Source organism: Rhinoraja longicauda, chromosome 23, assembly GCF_053455715.1.
Source record: "Rhinoraja longicauda isolate Sanriku21f chromosome 23, sRhiLon1.1, whole genome shotgun sequence".
NCBI classification, from domain to species: Eukaryota; Metazoa; Chordata; class Chondrichthyes; order Rajiformes; family Arhynchobatidae; genus Rhinoraja; species Rhinoraja longicauda.
In genome coordinates this window covers 36,305,449-36,318,267 of record NC_135975.1, presented here as the reverse complement: position 1 = coordinate 36,318,267, position 12,819 = coordinate 36,305,449, and the positions used below count along the sequence as shown (strand labels likewise).

Below are 12,819 nucleotides of genomic sequence, written 5' to 3'. Positions count from 1 at the left end.
TCCACATGGCATGTACTGTAGGTTGTTGAGAGCGGAAAGGAAAGAAACTACAGTGACCCTGGCCAAAATCTCTCAAATCTGATGGCGCCAGAGTACCAGAGATACTGCCTGTCCCGCTGAGTTACTCCAGCATCTTGTGTCTACCTTTGATTTCCTACACAAATGCTAAATATGAACAGGCTGACAAATCGACTAGACTAATCCAGAATGGATTTGTAAAAAGTAAATTAAGTACATTCTGCTTAATAACCTTGTAGAGTTGTTGGTGCAGGAACAAACAAGATCAACAAGGGAACCTTTACTCAATGGTAAATGCTGACTTGCAAAAGGCATTAGATCAAGAGCCAATCATCAGGTTATAGGCTTGTCATCAAGACTGCAGGTCAGGGAATAAAAAATAATCGGATAGCAGTCTGGACAGAAAAGTGCTTCAGTAACAGAAAACAGAAAAGGATGGTTAAGATTTTTTTCAAGGAGTCCCTCAGGGTGAGAACTGCATTTCTTGATATGTGTTAATGATTTGGGATGATTTGGATGTACTGGGAACAAATCTGCAGAATGAGGATCATGGGGGAGTTATGCGCGGTGGGAACTCTGGGTGACTTTGCTCTCCGGAAGCTCAAGATCAAGGGCTGCACGGTGGTGCAGTGGTGGAGTTGCTGCCTGACAGCGCCAGAGACCCGGGTTCCATCCTGACGACAGGTGCTGTTGGTACGGAGTTTGTACGTTCTCTCCGTGACCTGCGTGGGTTTTCTCCGGGAGCTCCGGTTTCCTCCCACACTCCAGACGTGCAGGTTTGATGGTTAATTGACATGGTAAAATTGTAAATTCTCCTGAGTTTGTGTAGGATAGCATTAGTGTGGATCGCTGGTCGGTGCGGACTCGGTTGGCCAAAGGGCCTTTCGGCACTGTATCTCTAAACTAAACTAAATCAACTCCAGCTGTAAAGTCAGATGATTCAATAATCTCAGGATGGGACCGAGTCATTTGTGACTCATAGGATTCACATTCGATGAACTCATTGGAGTAGCAGGATAGCTGGTGATTCATGGTGTAAAGATAACCATTGTCAAGATGACCACAAGGAAGGAAACAAAAATACAAATACCTCTGTTTCTGGCTTGATGAATGATCCAGGAAGAAACATTTCCTTTATTTCTCTGCATAAGCTTATCGCCATCTCCTATAAAATGGATTAGAATATTTGAAAATTGGTTGTATAAAGAATGTTATAGGCTAAAACATAATAACAAACTAATAACGTAATTTACTAGCAATAGTGCACTCAATGGAAGGACAAATTTTTATATGTCTAAAATCTATGTGACTGTGAACAAGAAGAATGTTAAAAAAGAGCCCTTTACATGATTGTATTAATGACTGATAAAGAATTACACCATGAAGTGACACTGTGGATACATAATGCTGAAATTATAATCTATTGATTTAATTGCTTTTCTATTGGTTCTAAATTCTGTATTGTTATACCTATCTCTCATGAATCTGGATAGAGTGGATGTGGAGAGGATGTTTCCACCAGTGGGAGAGTTTCGAACCAGAGGCCATAGCCTCAGAATAAAAGGATGCATCTTTAGAAAGATGAAGCGGAATTTCTTTAGTCTGAGAGTGGTGAATCTGTGGAATTCGTTGCCACAGATGGCCGTGGAGGCCGTCAATTAATATTTTTATGGTGGAGATTGATAGATTCTTGATTAGTGCGGGTGTCAGGGGTTATGGGGAGAAGGCAGGAGAATGGGATTGAGAAGGAAAGATAGATCAGCCATGATTGAATAGCAAAGTAGACTTGATGGGCCAAATGGCCTAATTCTGCTCCTTGAACTTATGATCCGAATTTATGAGTGGAAGTGCCTGTTGGCTAGAACACCATTGCAACGTTTAAGAAACAATTGGACAGGTAAATGGATAGGACAGGTTTAGAGGGATATGGGCCAAACGCTGGTAGGTGGGACTAGTGTAGATGGGACATGTTGGCCAGTGTGAGTAAGTTGGGTTGAATGACCTGTTTCCATGCTGCATGACTCTATGACTATGACTCTATGACCAAGAAGGACGCTCTGTCATGTTTATATATGTCTTGTGTGTTGTTTTGCGAAACTGAATTTTAATTACTTTCTGTTTCAGATTACTTTCTTGTCATATGCACCAGCATTCAATGAAATTCCTTGTTCCCAAGAAGCTCAGAAAGTAAGCAGTATATATTTTATTATTGATAATTACAACAATAAATACAGTGACAAAAGCAAAACAGTGCAAAATTGTAGTGAATTCTGAAAGTAGTGCAAAGAAAATGAAAGTGGAATAACAGAATAACCAAATTGTGTAGGGTTAAGAATTAGAGTATGTGGCAGCACTTCTGGCAAGGAGGTGTGAAAGAGGTGATGAGTGCAGGACTTGGCTACAGGGAGAGGTTGAACATAAAACATTCCAGATGAAAATCTGAGGATATTTCTGAAAATCTTTTTCTCAGATTCCTGTGTAATCTTTCCCCGCTCACCTTGAACCGATGACTCTGGCTCTGACTCTGGTTCTTGATTCCTCTTCTCTGGGTTAAAGACTCTGTGCATCTACTCTATCAGTCTGAAGAAGGGTCTCGACCCGAAATGTCGCCCATTCTTTCTCTCCAGAGATGCTGCCTGACCCGCTGAGTTACTCCAGCATTTTGTATCTATACTCTATCTATTCCTCTCTTGACCTCATAAACTGCTATAAGATCACCCCCTTTATTCTGCACTCCAAGGAGTAAAGACCTACCCGGCCCAACCTCTCCCAAAAGCAGGCCTCAAGCAGGCGACATCCCCACAAATCTTCCCTGCACTCTTTCCAGCTCTTTCCACATTTCTTCTCTTTATGAAATTCTTGCCCTGTGTTATCTCGTAGACTGGCTTCAATGGGCTGAGGGAGGTAGGGTGAGGTATTTTCTAATGATTTTTATTCTTTACCGCAATAATTTGCTCATTGAGAGAAAATATTTGCAGATTGTGAGACTAGATCTAGCACAACATGCACGGTCTTCTGGATAACAATGATCCCTGCTCTTCTAAATGCTTCCCGCTCTTGGGCAACCTGCAGCAGTCACCTCAAAGCTATCTCTGTAAAAACTTCTAAATTCGCCAAGGCATAAACACACCAACATTAGTCTTCTTTCCCAGAACAATTCCAGCAATGAGGCCTTTGTGATACGGTTGACTACCTTGGTCAGGCATATTGTTCCCATGCGTACACATGTTCACCAACTAGACATTCTGTTCAGGCCTCTGTCATGTGAAAAGATTATCAAATAGAAGAAAAGATTCAAGGAAATGCTCAAAGCCTTTTGACAAAAGGCAACATGCCCACTGATGTGTGGGGACCTTTGAATGATAACTGTTCAGAGGAACAAACATGATAGTGAATGAGAATTTTCAATCCATACAGAAGCCCTGCCTAAGTGGCAGCACCTCACCAACCCACCCCATCAGGTACCCACTGCCCCAGCTGCAGATGAGTCTATGGTTCCCACATTGGCTTCATTAACCACCTTGGATCCAACAAAACCAGAGTGGAAGAAAGTGATCCTCGATCTGGAGGCTGTGTGAGGAAGAAGACTATGAAGGAGTCATAGGGACTAATGAACTTCAAATGCAATATGGATTTGATTGATATTTTTAAGGCAGAGATAGATCGATTCGTGATTTGTACGGGTGTCGAGGGTTATGGGGAGAAGGCAGGAGAATGGGGTTAGGAAGGAGAAATAGATCAGCCATGATTGAAAGGCAGAGTAGATTTGAAGTTCATGCAATATCTGATCTTTACTACCTTTCCACTTTATATTTTGTGTGAATGGCCGTTAATAGTTGCTTGCTGCATACCTTGATCAAGTTGTTTATCAGCTGTGTTTAAAAGGGGTCCTCATGGACTGAATTTTGACCCATCTGGTCAACCCTTTCAACCAATCTGCAACTATGTTTGCAGATGCAGATCTGACTTTTCTAAAAGTGGTCCTTTAAGTTTGGACTGTCATTTTCCCGACAAAACCAATTATTCTGCTGTTGTACTTTGTCATTAAACACGAGGGGAAATAAAGTCATTGCTTGCATTTGTATGGTAGATGCTAGTTATGTTTGTACCCACATCCAGTATTACTGAACAGATACATCCAATGCAATGTGCTTGTTCAATGGAGGATATCCCTCACGGAAGGATAACAACCCCTATAATAAAGAGCACAACATTTGTAATCTCAGAATTGATGAATATTATATAAGAATATTCACTTAATGAGAACAGGAGTGCTTCCAAAAAATGAATACAAATTAAGAATAAGAACTGGTATAATCATGTCTGTTTCAACGTACTTCTGTTTGTGTCGATAGTTTTCTGATATTCATTGCAGAGTCTGTTCGAGTGTACCTTTGCCTTAGTTTGTCAAAACTGCGTTGACTTGAAGCAGATCTTGAAATTTCCGGTTGCAAGTACATCTCAACCTTTAGTATCAATGCAGACAGTTTCTTGCGCAAGAAAATTAGTCTGGAGTATTGGAGAAACGTTATAAAATCAGTGTTCATTGGAATACAAGACCATGGAAATTCCTAACTGTGGAAACCTATCGATTCATCCCTACACTCCATCTTAAGCCCTTTCCTATCCCCAGCAGCAACAAACTGTCAAGAATGGAGATTGTCTGAAGAAGGGTCCTGACCCAAAATGTCATCTATCCATGTTCTCCAGAGATGCTGCTTGAACTGCTTGAACTGCAGGACTTTTTTTACCCCCAAGTGTAAAGAAGTTACACTTGCAAACCCTGGACGACCAAACAAGACGATGCTGAAGGCGTTGATGGAAGACGCATACGTAGAGACAAAGAGGAGCTTGCCAGCTGTATGGAGGACAGAGATGTGTGGTGCGTCCATCACCGTGCCCGTCGGAAACCAGCATCACTGCATCGCTAATGTTTTCAACAATTTAATTAATTAATCAATTAAAAAAAATTAAAGTGAAGAAGTTATTGAAAAATATTGTCTCTCCATTCAACATTGATTGATAGCATATTTGGATTCGATTGATATTTTTAAGGCAGAGATAGATCGATTCTTGATTTGTACGGGTGTCGAGGGTTATGGGGAGAAGGCAGGAGAATAGGGTTAGGAAGGAGAAATAGATCAGCCATGATTGAAAGGCAGAGTAGATTTGATGGGCCAAATGGACTAATTCTGCTCCTATAACTTATGAACATGATAGTGGAGATCCAATGTTAGCATCATTGCAAAAATTGCAGCAAAAATATTTGTTTGGATTACTTTGGAAAGTTCATTAGTCCCTGCCAGTGATGGATTTGTAAAATAAAATTGCTGCATGACATTTTGGAATGATATCAGAATTGATTCCATTTTTCAGAAAGCAGTGAAAGCATCTATCCTACCTCTGTCCCACAATCCCGACCCAAGCAAATCCTTTATACTGCCCTCTGACTGAAGGCAGACCAGTCCCTATTAATAGTTCCAACTGCCTGTCACATCCCAGGCTTTACTTTCTAATTTCAGGAAGCCTCTCTTTCTGAGATGGCTATAACTCATCTATATACTCGGTACCCACATCTTCTCACTTGTATGGTATTTTCTACTTCCAGGAAGTCTCTGTCTCTGAACTCACTTTCACTTGGGCAGCTTACAACCTAACGGTACGCATATTGAATTCTCTAACTTCAAGTAACCCTTGCTTTCCCTCTCTCTCTCCATCAGCGACTCTAAACCTGTGTTCCTATCTCTGGCCTTTGTTCCAATCATCTGCCTGTTAAAAAAAGCCTTGTCTGTGTCGCCCTATTATCTCTCAGGCTTTGGCTCACCTCTTTCCTTTTCCAAAGTTAGAGAAATAAATATTCATACCGCTGTTATGAGGTGCTGGTCCTCTGAAGGTGCTGAACAGTACCTCATATTTCACTTGGGCAGCTTACAACTCAGCGTTATGATATTGATTTCTCTAACTTCAAGTAACCCTTGCATCCCCTCTCTGTCCGTCCCTCCCCCACCCAGGTCTTCGTACTAGTTTCACTGTCGTCCTGTTGAGTCTCATTGTCCGTAACTCGTTTTCACCTAGCCCAACACTAACAATGGCCTGTTTCCTTTATCATCGTTACTTTTTTGCAAATCTTTCATTCATTTGTTCTATATCTCTCTGTATCACCATCTATATATCTTGTTTCCCTCTCAGTCTGCAGAAGTGCCTTGACCTGAAACATCACCTCTTCCTTTTCTCCAGAGATGCTGTCTGACCCGCTGAGTTACTCCCTACACACTGAGCGCAATTTATAGAGGCTAATTAACCTACAAACCCACTTGTCTTTGGGATGTGGGAGGAAACCAAAGTGCCCGGGGGAATCCCACGTGGTCACAGGAAGAACGTGCAAACTCCATGCAGACAGCACCAAGGGTTAGGATTGAACCTGGGTCTCCGGCGTTGAGACAGTAGCTCTACCAGCTCCAGCACTGTGCTGACCTACTATAGCAATCATCCTGCTTTGGAAAGATGACATTAAGCCGGAAAGAGGATGTTGCCAAGACTCAAGGACCTGATCTAGGGAGAGGTTGGGCAAGCTAAGCCTTTCTTCCTTGGAGAGTAGGAGACTGGGGGTACTTTATAGACGTATATAAAAGCACAAGGTGCATAGGGAAGGGAAGTTAAAAACTTTAGGGCCGATGTTTTAGGTGAGAGGCAAAGGATTTAAAAGGCAACTGAGGGGCATCTTCTTCACAAATAAGGTGAAACAGAAAATAGAGAAAGTAGTTGAGGCAGGTACAATAACAACATTTCAAAGACATTTGCATTGGTGAAAGGTTGACATTGACATAGACATAGACATAGAAAATAGGTGCAGGAGGAGGCCATTTGGCCCTTCGAGCCAGCATCGCCATTCATTGTGATCATGGCTGATCATCTACAACCAGTAACCCGTGCCTGACAGGGATATGGGCTGAACGCGGGCAAGTGGGAGTAACTTGGATGGGCATCTTGATCAGCATCAAGGAGTTGGGTCCACAGGCCTGTTTCCATGCTCTGCAACTCTACGACTAAAGTTCTGCAATTTAACATACCAATGTGAAGATCACTCATGTGTGAAATTAATAATTTACGGATAACTGTTTTTCAGTTTAATATACTATCACAAGCCAAAATTAACATTGGGTTAATGAACATTGCTTCCCTAAGATAATTATCCTTCTGCAGAGATAGTCAAGAAACAAAGTCACATTCAGTTTATAAAGATTATACATTTTGACAAAAATATATATAGATATACCTTTTTAAGTAAATCCACTTGCAGCCACAGGAAGCATTAGTCAAGGTGCTGGTCTTGACACTGATCAGTGTGATGGGTTTTACGTTATAGGCGTAAAAAAATAAGATCTAGTAGAAGCAAACAAAACACATAATTTTAGGTTACGGTTATTTAAAATGTCCCTTTTAAAGGTTGTTTTCCTCTGCAAATCTCCATTCTCTCAGCCAATTATCTCATGCAAACAATGTATATGAAGCAACAGCAGGCATACAACGAAGATAGGCACAAAAAGCTGGAGTAACTAAGCGGGTCAGGCAGCATCCCTGGAGAAAAGGAAGTCTTAAGAGTCTTGATCCGAAGCATCATCTATTCCTTTTCTCCAGAGATACTGCCTAGCCTGCAGAGTTACTCCAGCTTTTTGTGTCTACCTCAAGTAAACAATCTCTATTTCCCAACCTAAGTACCGCAAGCAAACAACCAAGATTTGATGATATCCGTTTACTCCTTGGCCTTGTATATTACTGCAATATTACTCCAAAGACGTGCAGGTATGTAGGTTAATTGGCTGGGTAAATGTAAAAATTGTCCCTAGTGTGTGTAGGATAGTGTTAGTGTACGGGGACCACTGGGCGGCACGGACTTGGAGGGCCGAAAAGGCCTGTTTCCGGCTGTATATATATGATATGATATGATATGATAATCTTTTGGTAATCTGAATTTCATTGTACCTTAATTGGTACATGTGACAATAAACTGACCTTGAAACCTTGACCTTGGTACAACTAGCCATTCAGACCGCTGGAGCATTTGGAAGGATTTCTCCATATATCTTGAAAGGGATTTTCTTTTAATTTAAGTCAGCATAATGCCTGAAGTTAAAGTTTCAACTTGATAAAGACAACAATAGACAATAGACAATAGGTGCAGGAGGAGGCCATTCGGCCCTTCGAGCCAGCACCGCCATTCAATGTGATCATGGCTGATCATTCTCAATCAGTACCCCGTTCCTGCCTTCTCCCCATACCCCCTGACTCCGCTATCCTTAAGAGCTCTATCCAGCTCTCTCTTGAATGCTTTCAGAGAATTGGCCTCCACTGCCTTCTGAGGCAGATAATTCAACAGATTCACAACTCTCTGACTGAAAAAGTTATTCCTCATCTCAGTTCTAAATGGCCTACCCCTTATTCTTAAACTGTGGCCCCTTGTTCTGGACTCCCCCAACATTGGGAACATGTTTCCTGCCTCTAACGTGTCCAACCCCTTAATAATCTTATACGTTTCGATAAGATCTCCTCTCATCCTTCTAAATTCCAGTGTATACAAGCCTAGTCGCTCCAGTCTTTCAACATATGATAGTCCCGCCATTCCGGGAATTAACCTAGTAAACCTACGCTGCATGCCCTCAATAGCAAGAATATCCTTCCTCAAATTTGGAGACCAAAACTGCACACAGTACTCCAGGTGCAGTCACACTAGGGCCCTGTACAACTGCAGAAGGACCTCTTTGCTCCTATACTCAACTCCTCTTGTTATGAAGGCCAACATTCCATTGGCTTTCTTCACTGCCTGCTGTACCTGCATGCTTCCTTTCAGTGACTGATGCACTAGGACACCCAGATCGCGTTGTACATCCCCTGTTCCTAACTTGACACCATTCAGATAATACTCTGCCTTCCTATTCGAACCACCAAAGTGGATAACCTCACACTTATCCACATTAAATTGCATCTGCCATGCATCCGCCCACTCACACAACCTGTCCAAGTCACCCTGCAACCTCATAGCATCTTCCTCACAGTTCACACTACCACCCAGCTTTGTATCATCTGCAAATTTGCTAATGGTACTTTTAATCCCTTCATCCAAGTCATTAATGTATATTGTAAATAGCTGCGGTCCCAGCACCGAGCCTTGCGGTACCCCACTAGTTACTGCCTGCCATTCTGAAAGGGACCCATTTATCCCCACTCTTTGCTTTCTGTCCGTCAACCAATTTTTTTATCCATGTCAGTACCCTACCTCCAATACCATGTGCTCTAATTTTGCCCACTAATCTCCTATGTGGAACCTTGTCAAAGGATTTCTGAAAGTCAAGGTACACCACATCCACCGGCTCTCCCCTGTCAATTTTCCTGGTTACATCCTCAAAGAATTCCAGAAGATTAGTCAAGCATGATTTCCCCTTCGTAAATCCATGCTGACTCGGAACAATCCTGTTACTGCTATCCAAATGCTCCGCAATTTCGTCTTTTATAATTGACTCCAGCATCTTCCCCACCACTGATGTCAGACTAACTGGTCAATAATTTCCCGTTTTCTCTCTCCCTCCTTTCTTAAAAAGTGGGACAACATTAGCTACCCGCCAATCCACAGGAACTGATCCTGAATCTATAGAACATTGGAAAATGATCACCAATGCATCCACAATTTCTAGCGCCACCTCCTTAAGTACCCTGGGATGCAGACCATCAGGCCCTGGGGATTTATCAGCCTTCAGTCCCATCAGTCTACCCAACACCATTTCCTGCCTAATGTGGATTTCCTTCAGTTCCTCCGTCACCCTTTGTTCGCTTTAATTTAGTTTCGAGATACAGAGCTGAAACAGACCCTTCGGCCCACCGAGTAGCGATTCCCGCATATTAACACTGCCCTACACACACTAGGGACAATTTACAAAAGGGACGGGTTACACCTGAACAGCAGGGGGACCAACTTTCTGGCAGGCAGGTTTGCTAGTGCTACACGTGTGGGTTTAAACTAAGTAGTGGGGGGGAAGGGAGGGGTTGACAAATTGGGAATATGAAGATGGAGTTAAAGGGGAAGCGAATACAGGAGAAATTGCAAAGGACTCTCGAATAAATGGGAAGGAAAGTTCTAGATGGGATAAGAGAGTACGGTCAGGGCCAATTGTGACCGGTGTGAGAGGGGAGGTGAATACTGAAGTTAAAGTGTTGTATTTAAATGCGCGAAGTATAAAAAATAAAGTGGATGAGCTTGAGGCTCAGTTAGACATTGGCAAGTATGATGTTGTGGGAATCACAGAGACATGGCTACAAGAGGACCAGGGCTGGGAACTGAATATTCAGGGGTACACGACCTATCGAAAAGACAGACAGGTGGGCAGAGGGGGTGGGATTGCTCTGTTGGTAAGGAATGATATTCACTCCCTTGCAAGGGGTGACATAGAATCAGGAGATGTAGAATCAGTATGGATAGAAATGAGGAATTGTAAGGGTAAAAAGACCCCAATGGGAGTTATCTACAGGCCCCCAAAAAGCAGCCTCGACATAGGGTGCAAGTTGAATCAAGAGCTAAAATTGGCATGTCGAAAATGTAATGCTACGGTGGTTATGGGAGATTTCAACATGCAGGTAGACTGGGAAAATCAGGTTGGTAATGGACCCCAGGAAAGGGAGTTTGTGGAGTGTCTCCGAGATGGATTCTTAGAACAGCTTGTACTGGAGCCTACCAGGGAGAAGGCAATTCTGGATTTAGTATTGTGTAATGAACCTGATTTGATAAGGGAACTCAAGGTAAAAGAGCCATTAGGATGCAGTGGTCATAATATGATGTTTTAATCTACAAATTGAGAGGGAGAAGGGACAATCGGAAGTATCAGTATTACAGTATAGCAAAGAGGATTACAGAGGCATGAGGCAGGAGCTGGCAAGATTTGACTGGAAGGAGACCCTAGCAGGGAAGACGGTGGAACAGCAATGGCAGATATTCCTGGGAATAATGCAGAAGCTGCAGGATCAATTCATCCCAAAAAGGAGGAAAGATTGTAAGGGGAGTAAGAGGCACCCGTGGCTGACAAGGGTAACTAAAAATAAAAGAGAATAAATATAGCATAGCAAAGAAGAGCGGGAAGCCAAAGGATTGAGACTCTTTTAAAGAGCAACAGAAGATAACTAAAAAGGCAATACGGGGAGAAAAGATGAGGTACGAAGGTAAGCTAGCCAATAATATAAAGGAGGATAGTAAAAGCTTCTTCAGAATGTGAAGAGGGAAAAAATAGTTTAGGCAAATGTGGGTCCTTTGAAGACAGAAGCAGGGGAATTTATTACGGGGAACAAGGAAATGGCAGACGAGTTGAACTGGTACTTTGGATCTGTCTTCACTAAAGAAAATACAAACAAGGCCAGAGATCCTAGGGTGACGGAGGAACTGAAGGAAATTCACATTAGGCAGGAAATGGTGTTGGGTAGACTGATTGGACTGAAGGCTGATAAATCCCCAGGGCCTAAGATGCTGGAGTCAATTATAAAAGACGAAATTGCGGAGCATTTGGATAGTAGTAACAGGATTGTTCCGAGTCAGCATGGGCTTACGAAGGGGAAATCATGCTTGACTAATCTTCTGGAATTCTTTGAGGATGTAACTAGGAAAATTGTCAGGGGAGAGCTGGTGGATGTGGTATACCTTAACTTTCAGAAAGCCTTTGACAAGGTTCCACATAGGAGATTAGTTGGCAAAATTAGAGCACATGGTATTGGAGGTAGGGTACTGACATGGTTAGAAAATTGGTTGACAGACAGAAAGCAAAGTGTGGGGATAAATGAGTCCCTTTCAGAATGGCAGGCAATAACTAGTGGGGTACCACAAGGCTCGGTGCTGGAACCGCAGCTATTTACAATATACATTAATGACTTGGATGAAGGGACTAAAAGTACCATTAGCAAATTTGCAGATGATACAAAGCTGGGTGGTAGTGTGAACTGTGAGGAAGATTCTATGACGTTACAGGGTGACTTGGACAGGTTGGGTGAGTGGGCGGATGCATGGCAGATGCAGTTTAATGTGGATAAGTGTGAGGTTATCCACTTTGGTGGTAAGAATGGGAAGGCAGAGTATTATCTGAATGGTGTCAAGTTTGGAAAAGGGGACGTACAACGAGATCTGGGTGCCCTAGTGTATCAGTCACTGAAAGGAAGCATGCAGGTACAGCATGCAGTGAAGAAAGCCAATGGAATGTTGGCCTTCATTACAAGAGGAGTTGAGTATAGGAGCAAAGAGGTCCTTCTGCAGTTGTACAGGGACCTAGTGAGACCGCACCTGGAGTACTGTGTGCAGTTTTCGTCTCCAAATTTGAGGAAGGGTATTCTTGCTATTGAGGGCGTGCAGCGTAGGTTTACTAGGTTAATTCCTGGAATGGCGGGACTGTCATATGTTGAAAGACTGGAGCGACTAGGCTTGTATACACTGGAATTTAGAAGGATGAGAGGAGATCTTATCAAAACGTATAAGATTATTAAGGGGTTGGACACGTTAGAGGCAGGAAACATGTTCCCAATGTTGGGGAAGTCCAGAACAAGGGGCCACAGTTTAAGAATAAGGGGTAGGCCATTTAGAACTGAGATGAGGAAAAACGTTTTCAGTCAGTGAATTGTGAATCTGTTGAATTCTCTGCCTCAGAAGGCAGTGGAGGCCAATTCTCTGAATGCATTCAAGAGAGAGCTAGATAGAGCTCTTAAGGATAGCAGAGTCGGGGGGTATGGGGAGAAGGCAGGAACGGGGTACTGATTGAGAATGATCAGCCATGATCA

The 12,819-nt window shown here is 42.7% G+C and overlaps 1 protein-coding gene across 1 annotated transcript in view; it reads right to left on the bottom strand.

Moving 5' to 3' along the window:
* The window catches only part of cfap54 (cilia and flagella associated 54), a 300,159-nt gene that overhangs the window by 2,295 nt on the left and 285,045 nt on the right, over nt 1-12,819 (bottom strand). Inside the window, exons 67-69 of the mRNA XM_078420057.1 lie at nt 7,295-7,401; nt 4,356-4,527; nt 1,109-1,183 (exon numbers count right to left, since the gene is read on the bottom strand). Coding sequence (XP_078276183.1) covers nt 1,109-1,183; nt 4,356-4,527; nt 7,295-7,401 — 354 coding nt within the window. The remainder of the gene's footprint in view (nt 1-1,108; nt 1,184-4,355; nt 4,528-7,294; nt 7,402-12,819) is intronic.